The sequence below is a fragment of the Moschus berezovskii genome, chromosome 4, assembly GCF_049115385.1.
Source record: "Moschus berezovskii isolate FMDL1 chromosome 4, NW_MosBer_1.0, whole genome shotgun sequence".
NCBI classification, from domain to species: Eukaryota; Metazoa; Chordata; class Mammalia; order Artiodactyla; family Moschidae; genus Moschus; species Moschus berezovskii.
Window position 1 is genome coordinate 79,677,732 of NC_142463.1, and position 25,581 is coordinate 79,703,312.

Here is a 25,581-nt window from a genome sequence, read left to right on the forward strand (position 1 = left end):
CATTCTGAAACAAGCATTTGCATTTATCTATCAGGCAAGATATCCTTTTGGAATGAAAAGCGAGAAAATGTTTTAATTTTATAGCCGTGGAAGTGTTTTCTTTTTCTGTGATGGAGAGAGCAGTTTCAGTGCTGAGTGCCACGGAAGGGGTTAATGCTGGACTTGGCTGGGTGTCAGTTAAACTTTTTTTCTGGCTCTGCTCCAGGTTTCCCCTTGAAGGGATTTCCCTCCGCCTCTGCAACAAGACACTTTATAAAGAGCCGACTTTCTATTTCATTCCTTACCAAACCTCACTGGCTTTAGGAGCTCAAGACTCTTCCCAGGCACCTTCAGGAGGGACAGAAAGAAGTGTTTTGGAATCATTTTCTCATAAGAGCAGCAACTTAAAATGCTTAGGAAGATGTTTGTGATCTTTGGAGCCTCAGATATACTTTGGATGGTGTTTGCAGTTTGTAAGTTCTTCTCCTTGATTTGTTCCAAAAGCTAACATTCCATTTTAGCCCTGACTTTGGCTTTAATCAGTTTTGTTATAATAGTAAAGAAAGGCAGAAGGATTTTTAAAGAGTGGGAAAACTTAATTTAACTTTTAATATTGACTATTGCTATTAATTTATACCATTATATTGTCATAGTTAGAGCAGCAAAGTTGATATTTTTTGGATTTTTGCAATGCTGAATGAATAATTGGATTCCATCTCTAGGAAGGTCTGTCTCTTTAGCTTCCTGTACTTGATAATGAGAACAAACTTGGCTAGTGACAAAACAACTGATAAATGGGCATCAAGGTCAGAGGTGAAACTTCTAAGTGAAGATAAATTCAGTACCTTCCTTTGGCAGGGACTCCAGTGCTGCCTTGCATTACTTAGAAGCAGTTTAGGAAAGAGATCATCCAGATCTGGGTATTATACTAGAACAGAGAGGGAGTAGAATACTAAACAAACAAATGGTAAGCTTGTTTTCCTCTTTTTGCTTTCACAGCTCAAGCTTCCCAAATCGACATATTCCCAAGTGAATCCGAAATTTTTGCTCAGATTGGTGACTCTGTTTCACTGACTTGTAGCGCAACAGGCTGTGAGTCCCCATCATTTTCTTGGCGAACTCAGATGGACAGTCCACTGAACGGGAAGGTGAGAAATGAGGGGCCCACATCCACGCTGCTCATGGATCCTGTTAGTTTCGGGAATGAACACCAGTACCTGTGCACAGTGATTTGCGGGGCTACGAAGCTGGAGAAAGCAATCCGAGTGGAGATCTACTGTGAGTACTGTAGTCAATATTTGATTTTCTCTCCATTTTGCTTTAAAATAAGTTTTTTTTTTTTCAAGAATCAGTTCAGTTCAATCATTCAGTCATGTCCAACTCTTTGCGACCGCATGGACTGCAGCACGCCAGGTGTCTGTCCATCACCAACTTGCTCAAACTCATGTTCATTGAGTCAGTGATAAAATTATGGTTTTTTTTAAAATGATTAAAAGGATAGTTTTAAGAGAAAAAAATTAAAAAGGATATTCATGTCCAGATTCTTGGCTAGGGGACATACTGCTGCAAGAAATCTAGAAGACAGTTGAATCTACCACCAGACTAGAGACCCAAATCTTGGCTTCTGCTTCCAACTCTGCCATGAATGTGGTGACCATAGGTAAGGGGTAAGATTCAGCTTCTCTAGGCCTCAGTTTCCTTAGCCTTAAAGTGAAGTTCTCTAAGGTTCTTTTATTTTGTTTCGTTTTTCTTAATTCTTTTCAGTTGGATTCTTACATGTGTACTTGTCCATGTGTCCAAATAATCTATGAATTCCATACTTCAGGGATTTTCTATTTATTTATTCTAAAGCAAATCGGTACTTAAAATTAGTTTAAAGATTAAGTAGGAGATCTATAATTAATAATGGGCTTTGGTATAAAACCTTCCCCCTTAGACGGAAGAAAAATATCTGCAAACTTTTCACTCATTTGACTTCAGCAAAGATAAATTTAGGAGGTTTGATTTCTGTTTTTGTTTGGTGCCATTAAGTCTTAATGCTCAACAGCTCAAACTCAAGGATATTTGGAAAATGAACTTGATTTGCCTAGTGAATGTGAATGAATAACCTTTGTTTACTAGCCTACCAAAATGTATTCCAATTCATTCTCAAACTAGTAAAGAAAGGTAGCAAAAAGAGTAAAAAAAGAAAAATAACCTGAAATACATCACTTGCATTCTGGTTATTGCTCCTGCCAGAAAACTGGAATTCTTGATAGTCATCTCTTCAGGAAGACATCATTTGATTATCGTTTTTAATTATGTTGCTTTTCTTTTGCTATAGAGGAGCTCAACTTGATCCAATAACCAATAAATTAACTTATTTTTCAATAATCCCATATGTTGCTAATGCTTCTCAAGAAACTGTGTTTGGCTGACTGTTTTCAATTATGCCGGTTGTACATACAGAGTTTATGTCTGTACAGCCTTCTGAGCTCCTTGAAAGGCCCCTTTATGTAAATACAGGGGAAAATAGCCAGTTCTTGTATCATCTGACAGCAAACTATATGGATTATAGGTGCATATCTTTCAGAATACAAGGGACAGAATTATGGGTGGAAAAATGAAAAGTACTGTTTCTTCATATAGCAAATATTTGCCAGTTCCTTTGCCTCTCCTTGCAGGAACCATATAGTTGAAGATTTAAATAGAGAACAGAAGTTTCTTCTGGCTTTAATTATCTTGCCTGAAGTTTTTCTTTTCTTTCCAAAAATGTCTGTCTTTCATTATGTTTAACAGTCCTGTCTCCATTCCACATTTGATTGTAAAATTCTTTGGAGTTGGGACCTTTGTATTCTCCTTATTTCACAGTCTTGAATCAAGCCAATGTGTTACCATCATGGCAGTTTTGCAATGGAAAGCAGCCTTGCAAAGAAAGCAATGGCTCACTGAACTAGTGTGTTCCTTGGCACTAAAAATTTCAAGTGGAATAGTAGTTAGATGTTGAGTTAGATATTTTGGGAGGCAAATCTGCCTTCCATAACTTAAAGATCACACAGGTGTACTTTTCTGGTGGATGAATGTCTTTCCGAGACACCATTTTCAGAAGCTAATTATTTAGAGTTGTTCTTTTCATTTCTTAGCCTATTTATCCCAATAGTTATTATTTGCCATGGCATTCTAAGCCTCAGGTTCCTTATCTACAAAATGAAGTACATCTACCCTCACTAAAATAAGACTGTGACATAACACAATGAAAGTCCCAGTAGCAATACAGAATAATAAAAATCTTGAGTTTAAATCCCAGCTTTACCATCACTAGTTGTGTGACCTTAGCAAACTTATGCAAATATGTTAAATCTATGCTTTCATAATCTATGAAATGTGGTACCTATTTCTTAGGGTTGTTGTCAGTATAAAATAAAGTCATCAATGTTAAATGAATAGCACAGGGATGGGCACGTATCCGTATTCAATAAACATAAGTTTCTTCTCCCTCCTTTTACTCTGGCAACATGTAACCCTTTGTACATGCAGGATCAGAACTGAAGAACTCTCTAACAGGTTGTTCCAATTTTGAACGCACCCCAAACCATGAAAGGCTATTTACACAATTCATTCTGTTGTATTAAGATTGTATTCACAAAAATATTAGACTCAGATTACATTGATTTAAATCAGTCAGGGACTTTACACAATATGAACAAAAAAACCCACATGCATGTACTCGTTTGACCTTTGCAGCTTTCTCTAAGGACCCAGAGATTCATTTCAGTAGCCCCCCGGAGGTCGGGAAGCCAGTCACAGTCACGTGTTCGGTGCCTGATGTTTACCCGTTTGAAAGGCTGGAGATAGAGTTGTGGAAAGGCAACCGTTCCATGAAAATACAGGAATTTCTGGAGCCTTCAGAAAAAAAGGCTCAGGAAACTAAGAGTTTGGAAGTGACCTTCTCGCCTACTGATGAGGATATTGGGAAAGCTCTTGTTTGTCAAGCTACATTACACATTTATGATGATGATTCTCCACCCAAAGTAAGGAAAACTACAAAAGAACTGGAAGTCTACAGTAAGTACTTGTGTCTGTCTATGGGAATATACTCTTGGATATATATACAGCAATAAAGAGAAGCTACAGTCAAGAAGAAACATGTTTGTAGTTTTTATACCATTTTGATTCACCGAGAGCATAATTCTTGTCAACTGCATAATTCAAAAAGAAGCACACCCAATTAGGGTTGAGAAAAGTTGAGCTTCAGTTCTGTCTCCATTAACTGTGAATTAGAGTCCCTGAATTTCTCAGTCTATCAAAGGGGAATAATGATAATACCACCTGATTGGGGAGTTTCCCTGGTGGCTGTCGGTAAAGAATCTACCTGCAATGCAGGAGACCAGGGTTCTATCCCTGGATTGGGAAGATCCCATGGAGAAGGAAATGGCAACCCCCTCCAGTACTCTTGCCTATTAAATCCCATTGACTGAGGAGCCCTGCGGCTACAGCCCAGAGGGTCACAAGAGTTGGACACGACTTGGTGACTAAATCACCACCACTTGATTGGGTAGTGGGAAATAATAGGCTCAAGTGATAAAATTTTTTAAATTATGTTTTTTAAACTCTTATATCATGCCTTGAAATATCAAGGTATAGAAGTTTTACAAGCTGCACTTAGTCTGTCTGTGAGTGTGTATGTGTGTGTGCACACCTGGACACGTGTGCATGGTGTGGGAGAGAGGAGATGAGATTTGATTGTCTCCATTCTCTTGGAGATGGTTGGGGGAGTTGAGGCAGTCTTGTAATCCCAAAATTGTGTAGGAGTGACTCACTGTGCTCTGTTCTAGACTAAAATGCCCTGGCCTTCTCTAGACACCATAGTTAAAAGGAGCATTGCCTTCTACAACATGTTTAGCAGAGACAGAATGAGATGGAAAGGATTTTATCAATGTTTTGAGAAGAATAGTCTGAAATAGGAGATATTCTTCCTAGGAACATAAAACTTGGAGATGAGAGCTATAATTAAGTATCTGAATGGCTGTCATGTAAAAGTGAAATTTGGATTATTCTGTAGCAGTAGAGGACTGAACTATGACCGGTGTATAGAAGTTAGTTACAAAGAGAAAGATTTCAGCTCAATAGAGGGAAAATGTTCTAATAGTCAGAGCTGTCCAAAAATCAAATGGACAGTATTTACTATAAGGCAGTGGACTGCCTTGTGCACCAGAAGTATTGAAGCTGACCTGCATGAACATTTGGCAAGGAAGCTGAGCTGGAATTTGTACCTTACCTGGGAGATTGAACCACATAATTCTAAGGGTTTTTCTTAATTTCTGAGTATCTGTGGCCATCTGAAAACACCAAACATCAAAATCAGTAACTCCATCAAATCAGTCAGAAACTGGATTGACTGATTTTCATGACTCAGCAATTCTTTGTACTAGTTTGGCAGAGTAAGTTTATCAGATTGAGAAAGCTGTAAATACAGTCCATGAGAGTATTTACAGTAGCCCTGTGGGACCCTTATGATGCTTAGCAACGACTAATACTGTGCCCTGCCTTCTCAGTCTCACCCAAAGACACAGCTGTATCCGTGAATCCCTCCACAAGGCTGCAGGAAGGCGACTCTGTGACGATGACGTGTACCAGTGCAGGTCTACCAGCTCCACGGATTCTCTGGAGCAAGAAACTAGACAGTGGGAATCTACAGCTCCTTTCCGAGAATGCAACTCTCACTTTAATTTCTATGAGGGCAGAAGATTCTGGGATTTATGTGTGTGAAGGAAATAACCCTGTTGGGAAAGACAGAAAAGAGGTGAAATTAATTGTTCAAGGTAAGCAGAAATTGAAAAAGGTGCTGTCATTGAGATTTAGGCAATAGTGAAATAGCTTCATTGTCAAAATTACTTCATTAAGTTTTATTGATGATCCATCTGACTGTTATGTACTTTAGCACAATTATATACTCACCTTACTCTTGCTTCTTGGTAATCTTTCCTGCCAGAGCATCCATGGCTCTGCTGTTTTTGTTCTTTCTCATTGCTCATCTTCTTTCAACCGGAGAAGGCAATAGCACCCATTCCAGTACTCTTGCCTTGAAACTCCCATGGACGGAGGAGCCTGGTGGGCTGCAGTCCATGGGGTCACTAACAGTCAGACATGACTGAGCGACTTCACTTTTCACTTTTCACTTTCATGCATTGGAGAAGGAAATGGCAACCCACTTCAGTGTTCTTGCCTGGAGACTCCCAGGGATGGGGGAGCCTGGTGGCCTGCCGTCTATGGGGTAGCATAGAGTCAGACATTAACTGAAGTGACTTAGCAGCAGCAGCATTATTTCATTGTCTCATCCCTTGAATTTTCCTCTTCTTTCTGCTCCTTGGGGACTTCCCTGGTGACTCAGATGGTAAAGAATCTGCCTGCAACGCAGGAGACCTGAAGTTTGATCCCTGGATCGGGAAAATCCCCTGAAAAAGAGAATGGATACCCACTCCAGTATTCTTGCCTGGAGAATTCCATGGACAGAGGAGCCTGGTGGCTATAGTCCATGGGGTTGCAAAGAGTCAGACACGACTAACACTCACTTTTTTCTGTCTCAAAGTTGCTTTTCCAGGAGCCATGCGTTTACATGGTAACACAGGCAGCAACTGTAAAGAATAATCTGAGACTGTTCACAGACAGGAAGTAGATCTTTAAATTCTCCATTCTCACACTAGTATATAAGGGATTTAGAACAGTGCTTACTGTTATGAATGAAATTTCTCTTCAAAAATCTGGTAGCACATCAGTTTGTTATGGTAATTTGAGGAAAGCATTCTTTGGAAGATACCATAATGGCCCTATTAGACCAATCAAACTGAAAAAAATCTGGCACGGATGAGAACCCTTCAAAATGTAGTGCCTTTGGATCATGTATATGTTGAGCTTTCTTCTACCTCCAACCGGCTATTCATAAGGGCGAGTTTTCTGTGGAGTCTCATCTGTCACTTTCAGAGGTGCTCAAGGATTCCCACTTTCACCAGGGAAATAGAGTCAAGATTTGAAATTCCTTTTCTCCTGGGACAGTCATCCCAAAGCAGCCAGGGTGCCCCACGGGGATAGCATTGGCAGCCAAAGAGATTTTCTAGATATTTGAGACTTAGGAGTTTGACCTGGCATCTCAGTTTTCAGTCCCTGATTTCATTGTATTTTTACATTGTGTTACACAAATTTAAGAGGTGGCTTGCATATCACTTTAATCCTTAGATTTTGACTTTGTTTTCAGTGTGATTCTGTGTGACTTTCAATGGTACAATTTTATTCTGTTGATATAGAAGCTCTAAATACTGGTCCATTATGGATACTGCTTCTAATCAGAAGGCATATTCATAGAGCTTTTTTTCAGTACTTAGATTTTATTTCCACATGAGGATATTTTGAATTGGTTGTTCAAGTTAAAAGCTGGAATCTTAAATCACCTGGCTCCAAGTCCTAATTGTGCCACTTGCAAGCTGGGTGAAATTATCATTTTTCCTCAAGAAGAAAGGGGAGGAGGAGGAAGAGGAGGAAGGGAAGGAAAATAAGGAAAAGTAGAAACAGAAAATGAGAGGCAAGGAGAAGTAATGATACCAGATCCTGAAGTTGTGTGGGTTAAATGAGATAATATTCATATATGTAAAGTGGTTTAAATAGTGCTTGATACACTGGAGCTTCATATTTTTGAGCTGTTGTTCCACAGTTATAGGAATTTGATAAATACATTTGAGTGGAGAATGAATTTTTGTTAGGAAAATATGCCATTCTCAATAGACAAATTTTTATCTTTATTCAATCTGTTTAATGAATGAATCACAGTGTCTTGTGGGTTTGTTCTTGAAAGATGTAATTCCTTTCCTGATAGTCTCAAAGTGGAAAGGAATAATATATTCTCGGCATAGATGTTAACTAAAAAGAAGCCAAAAACTATACAGTGTATTAAACTTTGGTGAAAGAAGAAAATTTATTTTATTTTTTCTTGTTCTTTTCTCCCTTCACCCCAGAAAAAAACTTTACTGTTGAGATCTTGCCTGGACCCCAGATTGCTGCTCAGATTGGTGACTCAGTTGTATTGACCTGTGATGTCAAGGACTGCGAGTCCCCATCTTTCTCTTGGAGAACCCTGATAGACAGCCCTCTGAACGGGATGGTGAGGAGTGAGGGCTCCAAGTCCACGTTGACACTGAGCCCTGTGAGTTTTGAGAACGAACATTTCTACCTGTGCACTGCGATGTGTGCACAAAAGAAACTGGAAAAGAGAATCCAGGTGAAGCCCTACTGTAAGTGCTTTTCAGAATTGCTTACTGTTTTTGTTATTGCTGTCGTTCCCAGTTCCACTGGAAGAAGCAGAATGCACATCTGTGATACACAACAAGATCTTTGTGTTTAGGAAGGGAATTTAGCATTGGGAATGGTTCTCAAATCTCCAAACCAGAGTTTTTGATGCAACTTAATTGCCCTAAATCTTAAGTATATATTATGTATCAACCAAGCATCCCCAATCCTTAGTTTGTGTCGGGTCGATACTCTCTCATCATGAACAAACTTCATACTCCCTGCTTTCCACTCTGCTCTGGGTGTATATAGTGTATATGGAGGTGGTTGTGTAAGAGTAGTGTCAGTGCCCATTCAGATCATGGGATAGGATGACTGTTGCTCAGTTATTCAAACGGGGGGTGAGGCCTGAACCTCCAGTTTTGAAGGCACATTTGAAAGCCGATTGGCAGGATGGAGACATGAGGCAATGGGGAGCAGGAGAAAACCTGGGAGTTAGAATGGTCACTGGGGATGGTCAGCACAGCAGCTTGGGTGAAAAGAAGCACCAGGAGACTGCAGTGGATTTGAGTATTGATTTATACCACATACATATACTATGCTTCTTCTTGCTATTCTTGTCACCTTAACAAAAATCCTGAATAGCTTCAATCTCTATGAATTGCCATTGCTGGAGTTACTCAGTTTGTAATGAAGGAGGGACAAGATACGCAAAGCAATCAGAAAGTTCCCTGGTGACTCAGATGTTAAAGAATCGGCCTGCAATGCAGGAGATGTGAGTTCGATCCCTGGGTCAGGAAGATCCTCTGGAGGAGGAAATGGCAACCCACTCCAGTATTCTTGCCTGGAGAATTCCACGAACAGAGGAGTCTGGGGATCTACATAGTCCATGGGGTTGCATAGAGTCAGACACGACTGAATGATTAAGCACAGCACACAGCCCATACATTTGCCTTGTTTTTATTCAGCAGAATTCAAGAGAACAATTGTGGACATGTTCCTCCAGAAATCCTGCCCAAACTTGTGTTACCCCTCAGGATTTTGTTCAAAATGAGTTAGAGCATGTCTAGAAAGATATTTGAATCTCTCCAAAGAAGCGATATGATTACTTTACCATGTTACCAAGAGTCCAGGAGCTGCTGATGCAGGCACATTCCCAACAGCAATGAGAACCAGCAGTGAAGGCTTATGGTCAAGAGGAAACATTAGAGAACCTACCACTTTGATGACATTTTGCTTAAGGAGAAAGAAAGAATTCAGCATTGCTCTTGCTCTTCATAACCATTCTAATCTCACTTTTATTGATTTGTATCAGATGTATTATAAACATTATTTAGAACCTAAATCTCTTATATTTTTTTCTGCACTACAAGTATTATCCAAGGAACACTTAAAACTATCTGCCTAAATTTGGCTGTTGGAAATAAAAATGTTTACACTGCATGGCTTTGTGAACCTAAGCCTGGGCTCTAGATCAAAGAAATAGGAATTCTGATCTCAGCTGGGTGACTTACTAGATATGACATTAAATGGCAGACTCTTAGCCTTTATAAGTTTTATAAGTCTCCCTAGCTATCAAATACATTCTTTGCACGATTTTTTGGCTTTAAAATAAGTTAACACCCATTAGATTAGGCTGCTTTGAAGACAGAGATAATGAATATTAAGGGACTAGCACACAGTAAACATCTAATATATCACAAAAAATAATGCAATGTTTAGAATATATATTTACCAAGTAAGTTGGTAGAAGCTGATGTGTCCTTTGAAAAGACTAGTCTGTAGCTGTCAGCAAGACTGTATCGCTAAGGAGAGATGAGTAAGAAGTATACTTATTCTTGATGATTTGATGTTCTATGTATTTTTTGTTTCCAGCATTATTTATATTTGATATCATAAATATTTATATTTAATGTTGTGATGCATCTATTAGTAACCATTTTATTTCAGGTGAATTAAAACCTTCATTTTGAGACCTTTGCATTTAATAAAGATTTTAGCTCTGTTTTTCTTCTAGTGTCACATATAAACCTCATATTTTGCTTGATATTTGCAGCCTTCCCCAGTGATCCAGAAATTGAAATGAGTGGTCCGTTAGTGAGTGGAAACCCAGTCACTGTAAGCTGCAAAGTTCCTAATGTGTATCCTTTTGACCGGCTGGAGATTGAATTGTTTAAAGGGGAGAGTATTATGATGAATAAAATATTCTCAAAAGATGTAAGTAAGAAAGCCCCAGAGACCAAGAGTTTGGAGATGACCTTCATCCCCACCACTGAAGATACTGGACATGTTCTTGTTTGTTTGGCTCGGTTATCAACTGATGAAATGGAATTTGAACCCAAACAAAGGCAGAGTACACAGACACTTTATGTTAATGGTAAGTACGTGTATGATGTATCCACAATTTAATGTGAATTTTTTGGGTCATGTTTGCCAGGTAATAGTCAACATGAGGTAGTTGGTTGAAACCATTGTGAAAAAATAATTGAAAAGAAACTACAAAATATTGATTTAAAAAAAAAAAAAACCACCTCCAAGCTTAAAGCAAGTGTTTATTTGCTTATGATTCTAAGCTGGCACTTTGAGAAGAGGTCAAACGGGTTGTATGTTCAATATGGTATTAGATGAGCTCACGTATTCATTCAGTCAGTTAGAAGGTCGGTGGGGGTGGTCCCAGGTAGCTTCACTCACACATCTGGGCCTTCGCTGGGGGTGTCTGGACCTTCCTTTCTCCATGTGGTGCCTCTCAGGGAAGGTAGCATAGATTTAGTCACCAGAGCGCAGTGTTTCAAGAGAGCGATAATGAAGGTGGCCTCTTGTGGTCTAGGCTTGGAAGTCCTACAGTGTTACTTCTTCCAGGGTATATTGGTCAAAGTTAATCTCAAGGGGAGCCTAGATTCAAGAAGTAGAAAAAGAGTCCACCTTTTCATAGGTGGTTTGCAAGGTTCATGGTCATGTTTAGTGTACCATAAATGTCAATACACACTATCATTGACCATCCAGTCTTTGACAGCAAGAGAGTAAATATCCATGATGCATCCATGTTCTACTCTATCATTCTGTATTGGGCTTCCCTGGTGACTCAGTGGTAAAGAGCCAATGCAGGAGATGCAAGTTGGATCCTAGGGTGGGGAAGATCCCCTGAAGAGGAAATGGTAACCCACTCCAGTATTCTTCCTTGGGAAATCCCACAGACATAGGAGCCAGGAGGTTACAGTCTATGGGGTCACAAAGAAGCAGACACGACTCAGGGACTAAACAATAGCAACAACAATTATTCTGTATCTGTTATAGTAAATGGGGGCAGAAACTTCCTTTGGTAAAGTTATCAAGATACAAATTGTTCTAATCCATTAAACTCATAGCCAAGTTTTATAACATTAGCAAAACTCTATGGCAGGGTGTAACCAGCCAAGCTAACAAGTGTCTTTTTATCTTTTCAGTTGCTCCCAGGGATACAAGCATCTTGGTCAGTCCCTCCTCCATCCTGGAGGAAGGTAGTTCTGTGAATATGACATGCTCTAGTGATGGCCTTCCAGCTCCCCAAATCCTGTGGAGCAGGCAGCTAAGTAATGGGGATCTACAGCCTCTTTCTGAGAACGCAACTCTCACCTTCATGTCTACAAAAATGGAAGATTCTGGTATTTATGTCTGTGAAGGCATTAACCAGGCTGGAATAAGTAGAAAAGAAGTCAAATTAATTATCCAAGGTGAGCTAAAGTGATTAAATGGGTTATTAGTGTCAGTCTTATTTTGGTTGTGTTACTGGTTTTGAACAAAGTCCTTCTGGAAATAAGATTTTCTAAAATAAAAAGTATTGAGCCTTTTGAAGAGCTCATGATATTTCCTCTGCATGGAAAGCTCCTGGAAGAGTTATCCCCATGAACCATTTCAAGTCACTTATCCTAAAATTCTTTAAACCTCAAGTGGAAGGCTAGCTTCAGGAACTGTGCGAAAAGTTCCAATTATACTTACAAGGCATTAATTATGGTGTTGAAAACAGGATAGAAATATGTATATACATATTTTGGAATTACTTAGGGCCCAGGAGGCACTAGTGTTAAAGAACCTGCCTGCCAATGTGGGTTAAATGTAAGAGACGTGCGTTTGATCCCTAGATAGGGAAGATCCCCTGGAGGAGGGCATGGCAACCCACTCCAGTATTCTTGTCTGGAGAATCCCATGGACAGGATAGCCAGGCGGGCTATGCTCCATAGGGTCGCAAAGAGTTGGGCATGACTGAAGCAACTTAGCACCTAGCATACAAAATTACTTTATCTAACTGGATTAAATTCCTCATGGTAATCTCATAAGATGACTGCTAGGATTTGCTTAGAAGTCTAAGAAGGCACTTAAATCTTTTATAAATTCAGAGATTGAGTAGCACTGACCTTGCCCTCTGGTTCATCAATAAAATGGCATAGAATCACCAGGATGGATTAAGTTAGGAGATCCAGACCCATTCTTTCCAGGATGGAGAGGCAAAACTGAGAACAAAATAATTTCTAGTTGACAGCTTGCAGCTCTAGGCAGTTTTGGGCAAAGTCACGAAGTGGTCATTTTGGATTTCCCTCATATCTTCCCTTTTGGGTTGAGGTCTTCTTCACTAGGGCTGACTGTTCCTCTCCTACCCCTTGGTATTATTTCCACTAAGGTGTTAATGACTGCCTTGTTACCATTACAATAATAATTTGTATTTTAAAGGAAAGGAAGAAACTTGGAGGAGCAATGCACTACCTTAAAGAAGGCCCTTAGGCTAGTTTTGGTTGAAGAAAGAGTATCAAGTCACAAAACAGATAATCTTAATGGGAACCTCACTTACAAAATGGTGATAACCTCCCCTCCACAGGTTGCATATTAACAGAGACGTTGTTTGTCAGGTACTTAGCTCAGGATAACAACTGGTGTTAAGGATTATAAGAGCCATCTCTGCACAACTTAATTTTTTGATCTGGAATGGTCTAGCTCAAAACTCAGAATCCTGCAAAGGCTTTTATACATAAAGAAATATTTGCACAACTGTGTGACCAAAAAAAAAAATTATTTTCCACATTTGAAATCTATGACTGTTTTTAAACAGCTATTTGTTGGCTAAGCTGGGTAAGAATTACATTAAGGCAGCAGTTCCCAACTTTTTTGGCACCAGGGACTGATTTCATGGAAGATAATTTTTCCATGGATGGGAGAGGGGGCTGGTTTGGGGGAGATTCAAGTGCAGTAGGGTTTTCATTCATCTATGAGAATCTAATGTCACCACTGATCTGATAGGAGGTGGGGCTAAGGCGGTAATTCAAGCAATGGGTTGCTGTTCTTGCTCAGTCACACAGTCATGTTAGACTGTTTGTGACCCAATGGATTGCAGCAAGCCAGGCTTCCCTGTCCTTGAGATTGCTCAAACTTATGTCCATTGAGTCAGTGATGCCATCCAACCATCTCTTCCTCTGTCCTCCCCTTCTTCTCCTGTTTTCAATCTTTCCCAGCATCAGGGTCTTTTCTAATGAGTTGGCTCTTTGTATCAGGAGACCAAAGTATTGGAGCTTCAGCTTCAGCATCAGTCCTTCCAATGAATATTCAGGATTGATTTCCTTTAGGATGGACTGGCTGGATCTCCTTGCAGTCCAAGGGACTCTCAAGAGTCTTCTCCAACACCACAGTTCAAAAGCATCAATTCTTTGACACTCAGCTTTATAGTCCAACTTTCACATCCATACATGACTACTGGAAAACCATAGCTTTGACTATATATATTATATGGACCTTTGTTGGCAAAATAACATTTCTGCTTTTAATATGCTGTCTAGAAACTCCAATCCTTTGGCCACCTCATGCGACGAGTTGACTCACTGGAAAAGACTCTGATGCTGGGAAAGGTTGGGGGCGGGAGGAGACGGGGACGACAGAGAATGAGATGGCTGGATAGCATCACCGACTCTATGGGCATGAGTTTGAGTGAACTCCGGGAGTTGGTGATGGACAGGGAGGCCTGGCGTGCTGTGATTCATGGGGTCGCAAAGAGTCAGACACGACTGAGTGACTGAACTGAACTGAGGTTGGTCACAGCTTTTCTTCCAAGGAGTGTCTTTTAATTTCATGGCTGCAGTCACCATCTGCAGTGATTTTGGAACCTCAAAAATAAAGCCTATCACTGTTTCCATTGTTTCCCCATCTATTTGCCATGAAGTGATGGGACGGAATGCCACAATCTTCATTTTTGAATACTGAGTTTTAAGCCAGATTTTCATTCTTCTCTTTCACCTTCATCAAGAGGCCCTTTAGTTCCTCTTCACTTTCTACCATAAGAGTGGTGTCATTTGCTTATAAGATTATTGGTATTTCTCCTGGCAATCTTATTCCAGCTTGTGCTTCATCTAGTCCAGCATTTTGCATGATGTACTCTGCATATAAGTTAAATAAGCAGGGTGACAATATACAGCCTTGACACACTCCTTTCCTGATTTGGAACCAGTCTGTTGTTCCATGTCCAGTTCTATCTGCTGCTTCAGGTTTCTCAGGAGGCATGTAAGGTGGTCTAGTATTCCCATCTCTTTAAGAATTTTCCATAGTTTGTTGTGACTCACACAGTCAAAGGCTTCAGCATAGTAAAAAAGCAGAAGTAGAGGTTTTTCTGGAATTCTCTCTTTTTCTATGATCCAAAGGATGTTGGCAGTTGGACCTCTGGTTCCTCTGCCTTTTCTAAATCCAGCTTGAACATCTGGATGTTCACGGTTCACATACGTTGAAGCCTGTCTTGGAGAATTTTGAGTATTACTTTGCTAGCGTGTGAAATGAGTGCAATTGGGCAATTATTTGAACATTCTTTGTAATTGCCTTTCTTTGGGACTGGAATGAAAACTGACCTTTTCCAGTCCTGTGGCCACTGATGAGTTTTCCAAATTTGCTGGCATATTGTGTGCAGCACTTTAACAACATCATCTTTTAGGATTTGAAATAGCTCAACTGGAATTCCATTACCTCCACTAGCTTTGTTCATAGTGATGCTTCCTAAGGCCCACTTGACTTTGAACTCTAAGATGTCTGACTCTAGGTGAGTGATGACATCATTGTGGTTATCTGGGTTTTTTGTATAATTCTTCTGTATATTCTTGCCTCCTCACTTCTTGAGCGATGGGTAAGGTCTGTAAATACAGAAGAAGCTTGATAACAATTTGCTCACCTCCTGCTGTGTGACTGGGTTCTCAGCAGGCCACAGATTGGCACCAGTCCATGGCCTGGTGGTTGGGGACCCTTGTATTAAGGAACATGAGGGAAACATAAGATGTCTTCTTTCATTAAAACATGATCATTTTACAAGAATCCAGTAAATGCTTGACTTCTCTAATTGCCTCTATAAATATTTAATGCAAACAGTAGGCACTAGTACTATCTTGACAGCTATTGCTGCTGCTGCTGCTGCTAAGTCACTTCAGTCGTGTCCGACTCTGTGTGACCCCATAGACGGAAGTCCACCAGGCTCCCCCTTCCCTGGGATTCTCCAGGCAAGAACACTGGAGTGGGTTGCCATTTCCTTCTCCAGACAGCTATTGCTACTGTCATTAAATTCATATGGAATTTGTTTATATTTCATTCAATCAGTGGTGGTTTAGTTGCTAAGTCGTCGCCGACTCTTGAAATCCCATGAACTTTAGCCCACCAGTCTCCTCTGTCCGTTCAATGACGATTGATTGTCATTCAATCAGAGTTATCTTACAATTCTTTCCACAGTTGCTCCAAAAGACATACAACTTACAGCTTTTCCCTCTGAGAGTGTCAAGGAAGGAGACACTGTCATTATCTCCTGCACGTGTGGGAATGTTCCCCCAACTTTGATAATTCTGAAGAAAAAAGCAGAGACTGGCGACACAGTGCTAAAGTCTACAGATGGTGCATATACCATTCACAGGGCTCAGTTAGAGGATGCAGGAGTATACCAATGTGAATCTAAAAATGAAGTCGGCTCACAGCGAAGAAGCCTAACACTTGATGTTAAAGGTTAGTTTAATTTTTTGTTATTTTTGTTTCTTGTTATTTTTATAACAAGCTTGGTAGATTGTAAAGAATTTCAAGGGTTAGATGAATGAGTTGGCAAAATAGAACTGAATTCCATGTCGATTATGGTTATTTCTTCCGTTCCGTCGCTCAGTCCTGTCCGACTCTTTGCGACCTCGTGGACTGTAGCCTACCAGGCTTCTCCGTCCATGGGATTCTCCAGGCAAGAATACCGGAGTGGGTTACCGTTTCCTTCTCCAGGGGATCTTCCCGACCCAGGGATCGAACCCGGGTCTCCCGCATTGGAGGCAAACGCTTTAACCTAAAATAATCATGTACAGGTGCTCTGTCCTAAGGAGTTTGGCCAAGATGTTGACTTTTTATCATAAGTCAGTGTAGAATTCCCATGTGCTTTTTGAGACGTTGACAATTCATCATTTGTCTCTGAGGTCTTACATTTGTTATGTGTTTAACTCCATTTTCAAAACTTTTCCTTGGGGGTTATTAGGAAATGAAGAAGTAGAATTGGCGCATGGATAAAGCAAGTTTCTATCCAGGCCCTTTTCCTTCCTACCCAAAGAGAGTACTACTCTCTGAACACAAAGTGACTGCATATTTTCTGGGATTGACTCTTTACAGGATAATAATTGAGAATGGTGATCTTAATGTTGAACAGCATAATGAGTCTCTAGACTGCAGAACTGCTTCCTTAGATATCCAAGATCCTTGTTCATCCTGCTGTACTCTGATGGAGAAAGGGAGGGAGGCGGCAATGGCCTCAGCAGAGGAATTTCAGGGACCTCTTAATCTTCTAACCCTGCTAATCCTACTGTGAACACACTGTACAACCTGTTGATCTTATCAGTGGAAATAGACTCTGTCAGCCTTTACTACTCAATCTTCCACTCCTTTTGTGCTAATGAGTCTCCTTTGTGTACTGGAAGCCAAACTTGAAATAAACGTGATTGTAAACAAATACCAACTCTTAAGAGCCTCCGGCACTGAGCTCCCAGATACAGCAACTACTCATCAATGTAAAGAAAATTTACACCTGGGTTGGAAAATGACTTAAAATTTTACTCCTCTGGCCAAATCTCTCAAGATTACACGCCTTACCGTATGTTTTCTGTCTTCACAGTACCTCTTCAAAACAATATCAATATATCCATCTAGAAGTGTTAAAGGGGAAAATATCACTATTACATGTAAAACTTTTAGTCATACACATGCAGTGATCATTCTGAAGAGTTGATCTGGCCAATGAAGTTACTATGTGTTCAAAGAATGGGACATTTACCTTGTATCTTGTCACTCAAAATGACATAGGGGTATATGTAATTAGTGCTTCCAATGAGGTTGGGGAAATTTCTGGACAGATTGAGATCTCCATTATGAGTACCTTGAAATTCACCTATTCCTATTTAATCCCTGGTGGCTCCAGACCACCTTTAATTAAGCCTGGTTCCAGGAACTTGCACTCCTAATATTTTTATAATTCTTTCTGTAGTTAATGTTTCTCTTTTAAAGACATATCAAAGCTTCTTCTCCACTTTTTAACTCTTTCTCATATACTGTTGTCTTTTCTAATTGCTTTATTAAGTTAGAACTTTATATATTTGCTATTTTTCACTCATTACTTAAATGAACAATTGAAGTATATTATAGGTACTCAGCTAGAACCCCCAAACTAATTATTGTTTCAGAGAACTATAAAAGAATGGAAACAAAAATTTGTCATTTCCCTGGAAATTTTTATCTAGTCAACCTTTGCATTTAGCTGATATTTTAAACTATTTTTTGTTAGTTTTGTTTTAAAAATATATTTGCTCAAGTGTAGTCCAATGATAGAAATGTTTGGGAGTCTTTAGGAATTTCAGTGTTGATACAGCTAATAGAAAATTGTATTTGAAGGTTGCCCTGGTAACCAACTCGTTGGCAAAATTTTACCATAGATGCTTGAGGGGGAAACCAAAGGGAAAAGATAACACATCATTTATTAAATTGAAAAGGGAACAATAGGATCAAAAATACCATTACCTACCATGTCATCAATATTGATGCCTAGCTATAATTTTGATAATGAATATCCCATTAAATTAGGATTTGCACTCTGGCTAGTTCTACTCTAGCATGGGAAAGTAGAAAAATAAGATAGTTATCATTATATTTGTCGTGATACATTTTTTACTTCAATAATTAAAAAATGGGCTTCCCTTCATCTAATGATTCTTTTCTTCTTCGTTGACTTTCAGTGATTAGAAACCCCTGGAAGTAAAGTAATGACTTCCAAGGCCAAATGACTCATTAATCTTCCAGGACTGAAACTATATATATATATATATATATATATATATATATATACCACTTGAAAAAATGTAGTATTTGTGCTATGCAAACATAAAAGTGAATAGAGATGAATCTCCAGTAAATACCATGATGTCTTTTTCAGAAGTTCTTATAAGTTTAAAATGGTAAATAATATTGTAACTGTCAGATGATTTTTACTAGAGTAGAAAGAGTACTAAATTTCAAGTTTTGGGATACTATTACTTCATGTACTCAATTTATAGCTAAGTGACAAAATGATAGGATGTAGAAAGAAAAAAATTTATTACTATTCAAAAGATATTTATTGGAAAAAATATATTTATTGGGTCCAAGCTACTCCAAGCAGTGAGCCAGTTACTGGCTATACAGTGATGGATCAAAAAGAAATGAGATTCTTTCCTCATGTAATTCGCAGTCTAAGGAGGAAACCAAAATTAATAGATAATCAAAGAAATGTTTAACTATAAGCTATAATGAGAACTATGGAGGGAAAATGTAGTGGTTATAAAAGTATATTAGGGAAAAAAAGTATATTAAGGTTCCTAATTTAAGCTGGAGGAAATGCAGGTCAGAGGATGCCTCTCTATTTAAGTAACACTTAAGCTAAAATATCAGTTCAGTTCAGTTCAGTTCAGTCACTCAGTCGTGTCCTACTCTTTGCAGTCCTATGGACTGCAGCACACCCGGCTTCCCTGTCTATCATCCACCCCTGGAACTTACTCAAACTCATGTCTTTTGAGGCAGTGATGCCATCCAACAATCTTATTCTCTGTCATCCCCTTCTCCTCCTGCCTTCAATCTTTCCTAGCATCAGAGTCTTTTCCAATTAGTTAGTTCTTCGCCTCAGGTGGCCAAAGTACTGGAGTTTCAGCTTCAGCAACCGTCCTTCCAATGAACATGCAGGACTAATTTTCTTTAGGATTAACCAGTTGGATCTCCTTGCAGTAAAAGGGACTATCAAGAGTCTTCTCCATACTAACGCATATATATGGAATTTAGGAAGATGCAAATGATAACCGTGTATACGAGACAGCAAAAAAGACACAGATGTATAGAACAGTCTTTGGGACCCTGTGGGAGAGGGTGAGGGTGGGATGATTTGGGAGAATGGCATCGAAACATGTATGTTGTCATATGTGAAACGAATCACCAGTTCAGGGTTGATGCATGTTACAGGATGCTCGGGGCTGGTGTTCGGGGATGACCCAGAGGGAGGATAAGGGGGAGAGGGAGGTGGGAGGGGGGTTCGGGAGGGGGAACTCATGTATACCTGGGGCGGATTCATGTCAATGTATGGCAAAACCAACCAATGTAATATTGTAAAATAATTAGCCTCCAATAAAAAATAAATAAATTAATTAATTAAAAAAAAAGTCTTCTCCAACACCACAGTTCAAAAGCATCAATTCTTTGATACTCAGCTTTCTTTATAGTCCAACTCTCACATCCATACATGACCACTGGGAAAACCATAGCTTTGACTATGTGGACCTTTGTTGACAAAGTAACGTCTCTGCTTTTTAATTTGCTGTCTAGGTTGGTCATAGCTTTTCTTCCAAGGAGCAAGCATCTTTTAATTTCATGGCTGCAATCACCATGTGCAGTGATTTTGGAACCCCCCAAAATAAAATCTGTCACTGTTTCAATTGTTTCCCCATCTATTTGCCTTGAAGTGATGGGACCAGATGCCATGATCTTAGTTTTCTGAATGTTGAGTTTTAAGCCAACTTTTTCACCCTCCTCTTTCACTTTCATCAAGAGGCTCTTTAGTTCTTTTTTGCTTTCTGCCATAAGGGTCGTGTCATCTGCGTATCTGAGGTTATTGATATTTCTCCCACCAATCATGATTCCAGCAGCTTGTGCTTCTTCCAGCCCAGCGTTCCTCATGATGTACTCTGCATAGAAGTTAAATAAGCAGGGTGACAATATACAGCCTTGCCCTACTCCTTTCCTGATTTGGAACCAGTCTGTTGTTCCAGGTCCAATTCTAACTATTGCTTCTTGACCTGCATACAGATTTCTCAAGAGGCATGTCAGGTGGTCTGGTATTCCCATCTCTTTCAGAATTTTCCATAATTTGTTGTGATCCACACAGTCAAAGGCTTTGGCATAGTCAATAAAACAGAAGTAGATGTTTTTCTGGAACTCTCTTGCTTTCTTGATAATCCAGCGGATGTTGGCAATTTGATTCTGGTTCCTCTGCCTTGTCTAAATCCAGTTTGAACATCTGGAAGTTCATGGTTCACGTACGTTGAAGCCTGTCTTGGCGAATTTTGAGTATTACTTTGTTAGCGTGTGATGAGTCCAAGTGTGCAGTAGTTTGAGCATTCTTTGGCATTGCCTTTCTTTGGGTTTGGAATGAAAACGGACCTTTTCCAGTCCTGTGGCCACTGATGAGTTTTCCAAATTTGCTGGCATATTGAGTGCAGCACTTTCACAGCATCATCTTTCAGGATTTGACATAGCTCAACTGGAATTCCATCACCTCCTCTAGCTTTGTTCATAGTGATGCTTCCTAAGGCCAGTGATGTCTGGCTCTAGGTGAGTGATCATACTGTCATGGTTATCGGGGTCATGAAGATCTTTTTTGTGCAATTTTTCTTTGTATTCTTGTCACTTCTTAATATCTTCTGCTTCTGTTCGGTCCATACCATTTCTGTCCTTTATTGAGCCCATCTTTTCATGAAATGATCCCTTGGTATCTCTAATTTTCTTGAAGAGATCTCTAGTCTTTTCCTTTCTGTTGTTTTCCTCTATTTCTTTGCACTGATCACTGAGGAAGGCTTTCTTATCTCTCCTTGCTATTCTTTGGAATTCTGCATTTAAATGGGTATATCTGTCCTTTTCTCCTTTGCCTTTCACTCCTTTTCTTTTCTCAGCTATTTGTAAGGCCTCCTCAGACAACTGTTTTGCCTTTTTGCATTTCTTTTTCTTGAGGATCATCTTGATCTCTGCCTCCTGTACAATGTCACGAACCTCTCTCCATAGTTCTTCAGGCACTCTGTCTATCAGATCTAATCCCTTGAATCTATTTCTCACTTCCACTGTATATTCATAAGGGATTTGATTTAGGTCATACCTGAATGGTCTAGTGGTTTTCCCTAATTTCTTCAATTTAAGTCTGAATTTGGCAATAAGGAGTTCATGATCTGAGCCACAGTCAGCTCCTCGTCTTGTTTTTGCTAACTATTTAGAGTTTCTCCATTTTTGGCTGCAAAGAATATAATCAATCTGATTTTGGCATTGACCATCTGGTGATGTCCACGTGTAGAGACTCCTCTTGTGTTGTTGGAAGAGGGTGTTTGCTATGACCAGTGCGTTCTCTTGGCAAAACTTTATTAGCCGTTGACCTGCTTCATTTTGTACTCTAAGGTCAAATTTGCCTGTTACTCCATGTTTCTCTTGACTTCCTACTTTTGCATTCCAGTCCCCTATAATGAAAAGGACATCTTTTTTGGCTGTTAGTTCTAGAAGGTCTTGTAGGTCCTCATAGAACTATTCAACTTCAGCTTCTTTAGCTTTATTGGTTGGGGCATAGACTTGGATTACTGTGATACTGAATGGTTTGCCTTGGAAATGGACAGAGATCATTCTGTCGTTTTTGAGATTGTATCCAATTACTGCCTTTCAAACTCTTTCAATGACCATGATGGCTACTCAATTTCTTCTAAGGGATTCTTGCCCACAGTAGTAGATATAATGGTCATCTAAGTTAAATTCACCCATTCCAGTCCATTTTAGTTCACTGATTCTTAAAATTTTGATATTCACCCTTACCATCTCCTGTTTGACCACTTATAATTTACCTTGATTCATGGGACCTACTATTCTATGTTCCTATGTAATATTGTTCTTTACAGCATTGGACTTTACTTCCATCACCAGTCACATCCACATCTGGGTGTTGTATTTTCTTTGGTTCCATCTCTTCATTCTTTCTGGAGTTATTTCTCCACTGATCTCCTGTAGCATATTGGGCACCTACCAACCTGGGCAGTTCATGTTTCAATGTCCTATGTTTTTGCCTTTTCATACTGTTCATGGGGTTCTCAAGCTAAAATATAATACTATCCAAAGAACTTCATATTATCATGAAATGATATAAATGCTGAAGAGGAATAATGTATATTAAGGTGCCCTACTTCAGAGATACAAAATATGAAATTTTCTATATATTTCTAAAAGCGCCATCGGCAAGAATTCTTTCCCTTACTATCTTACAGGTGATGTTTGACCATAATGGTAGCATACTAGGAGTTATGATACTTTTCTTGGAGAACTGGTTAGTTATTTTAGTTCATAATGATCAGAGTTCTAATTCTTTAGTATATACTTATATTTCCAAAAGCAAATACTCTTCTCCAGTTCTTACTCTTTTAAATGAACTCTAAAAAATTGCACCCTTCCTTCCATCCTGTTACTGAACCAGTATCTATTTGAATCCAAGTTTGCGGAAGTCAACAACATCTTTAGACTCATCATGACCATAGCAACTGCTAACTGATTATTTGATTAATTCAAAAAAATGTTCATTTTGTGTCCTGTTGGTTCTTATCACTGCTTTGATTCACTTTTCTTTAGAGAACTAATGGTACTCTTAAAAAAAATGTGACTTTTATTATTAAACAATTTCTTTTTGTACCAGACATTAATTGCATCCATCTTGTTATTTTCCAGGAAGAGAAAGTAACAAGGACTATTTTTCTCCTGAACTTCTGGTGCTCTATTGTGCCTCCTCCTTAATAATACCTGCCATTGGAATGATTATTTACTTTGCTAGAAAAGCCAACATGACAGGGTCATACAGTCTTGTCGAAGCACAGAAAGTGTGATAATGTTTGTAAAGTGTAGCTATTGCGTGAAATGTTCTACCAAAGACTATCAGTTCAGATCCTCGATACTGCTCATCATTCCACGAGGAAAACAGAAACTGGGAGTTCGGGCTTCCTTGAATGCAGTGAATGCTTGGAAAGAAAAGTCTGCCTATGGCCCTCACTGTGAGCAAGAAGCCAAAGGAAAACTTCTGCTTAAAACTAGGCGCTACCATTGAGATGACTGGAGTAATTTCTTGGTGTGTATATACAATAACATGATTTGTATATAACTATGCTGTGGCAAGGCTGCTTGGAATATCAGCACACTAGAGTCAATGTATCTAAAATTATTAAAGTGTTCCTTGAACTGATTGTTATAACTTAATGCATCTTAATGTCAACTGGCAGCTGAACTATGTCATTTTTTAATATTTTATTTCCTTTAACAGAATTGTATTCCTGTAAAGTTCATGGGCAACAGTTTCATGTTGTGTAAAGAGGCCAGGGTTTTATATTGTTGTAGGCAAATGATAGACCAAGGGGGCACTGGGTTGACTTGCAGGTACTAAACACTTCAACCTTTGGTATAATGGCTAACTGGATTTCTCTGGGTGGTACTGACACGGTACAGAGACGTTTTTTGATGTTGTTTGTTCATCAGACTCTTGTGTAATTTTCCCAAGTAGTCTAAAAATGCAACTTCCTTTGATTTTCTTTTGTAAATGTTTAGGACTTTTTCTTTTTTTTTGTATAGTAAAGCGGTGATTTCTGGAATTGAAAGAGTTGTGTGTTTATTTATTATAAGTTGCCTCCTTTAATCATGTTGTAATTCTTTTTGTAATGTCAGTCCCAAGACCAAAGTGTTCAAACTCATGGTAATAATAAGCAAATACTTGAAGTGTGGTCCTCAGATTACTTTTATCAAAATCACCATGGGAACTTTACAAATATTTACTTATCTTGGGGCCATCTTAACCTATTGAATTGAAATATCTCTTTTGTAGCCTTGGAATCTGCAATTTTAAAATAAATTGTAAAATACAGTATGCACAGAAAGAGTGAATGCAGATGAACATGGACACGTTAAAGGGCAGCAAGTGAGCACCCGTATGTACCATTAAAGTGAAGAGATAGAGCATTCAGTTCAGTTCAGTTCAGTCGCTCAGTCGTGTCCGACTCTTTGCGACCCCATGAATCACAGCACGCCAGGCCTCCCTGTCCATCACCAACCCCTGGAGCTCACTCAAACCCATGTCCATCGAGTCGGTGATGCCATCCAGCTATCTCATTCTCTGTCGTTCCCATCTCCTTCTGCCCCCAATCCCTCCTAGCATCAGACTCTTTTCCAGTGAGTCAACTCGTTGCATGAGGTGGCCAAAGTACTGGAGTTTCGGCTTTAGCATCAGTCCTTCCAATGAACACCCAGGATTGATCTCCTCCGGAATGGACTGGTTGGATCTCCTTGCAGTCCAAGGGACTCTCAAGAGTCTTCTCCAGCACCACAGTCCAAAAGCATCAATTCTTCAGCTATCAGATTTCTTCACAGTCCAACTCTCACATCCATACATGACCACGGGAAAAACCATAGCCTTGACTAGACGGACCTTGGTTGGCAAAGTAATGTCTCTGCTTTTTAATATGCTATCTAGGTTGGTCATAACTTTCCTTCCAAGGAGTAAGTGTCTTTTAATTTCCTGGCTGCAATCAGCATCTGCAGTGATTTTGGAGCCCCCAAAAAATAAAGTCTGCCACAGTTTCCACTGCTTCCCCATCTATTTCCCATGAAGTGATGGGACCAGATGCCATGATCTTCGTTTTCTGAATGTTCAGCTTCAAGCGAAACTTTTCAGTCTCCTCTTTCACTTTCATCAAGAGGCTTTTTAGTTCCTCTTCACTTTTGCCCTAAGGGTGGTGTCCAGACATCTTGGAATGTGAAGTCAAGTGGGCCTTAGAAAGCATCACTACGAACAAAGCTAGTGGAGGTGATGGAATTCCAGTTGAGCTATGTCAAATCCTGAAAGATGATGCTGTGAAAGTGCTGCACTCAATATGCCAGCAAATTTGGAAAACTCATCAGTGGCCACAGGACTGGAAAAGGTCAGTCTTCATTCCAATCCCAAAGAATGGGAATGCCAAAGAATGCTCAAACTACCGCACAATTGCACTCATTTCACATGCTAGTAAATTCATGCTTAAAATTCTTCAAGCCAGGCTTCAG

The 25,581-nt window shown here is 39.4% G+C and overlaps 1 protein-coding gene across 2 annotated transcripts; it reads left to right on the top strand.

Moving 5' to 3' along the window:
• Nucleotides 1–298: 298 nt before the first annotated feature.
• On the top strand, nt 299–24,158 carry LOC129541398 (vascular cell adhesion protein 1-like). 2 transcript variants are annotated; one of them, XM_055403277.2, is made up of 9 exons: nt 299–452; nt 979–1,257; nt 3,703–4,023; nt 5,514–5,780; nt 7,965–8,240; nt 10,292–10,612; nt 11,679–11,945; nt 15,958–16,224; nt 23,227–24,158. In XM_055403277.2, the coding sequence occupies exons 1-9, from the start codon at nt 389–391 to the stop codon at nt 23,379–23,381; spliced, it is 2,217 nt and encodes a 738-aa protein (XP_055259252.2). In that variant the 5' UTR covers nt 299–388; the 3' UTR covers nt 23,382–24,158. The 2 variants fall into 2 exon arrangements, with proteins under 2 accessions (XP_055259252.2, XP_088691646.1); XM_088835520.1 differs by lacking the exon at nt 3,703–4,023 and having other exon boundaries at nt 23,227–24,157.
• Nucleotides 24,159–25,581: the final 1,423 nt, after the last annotated feature.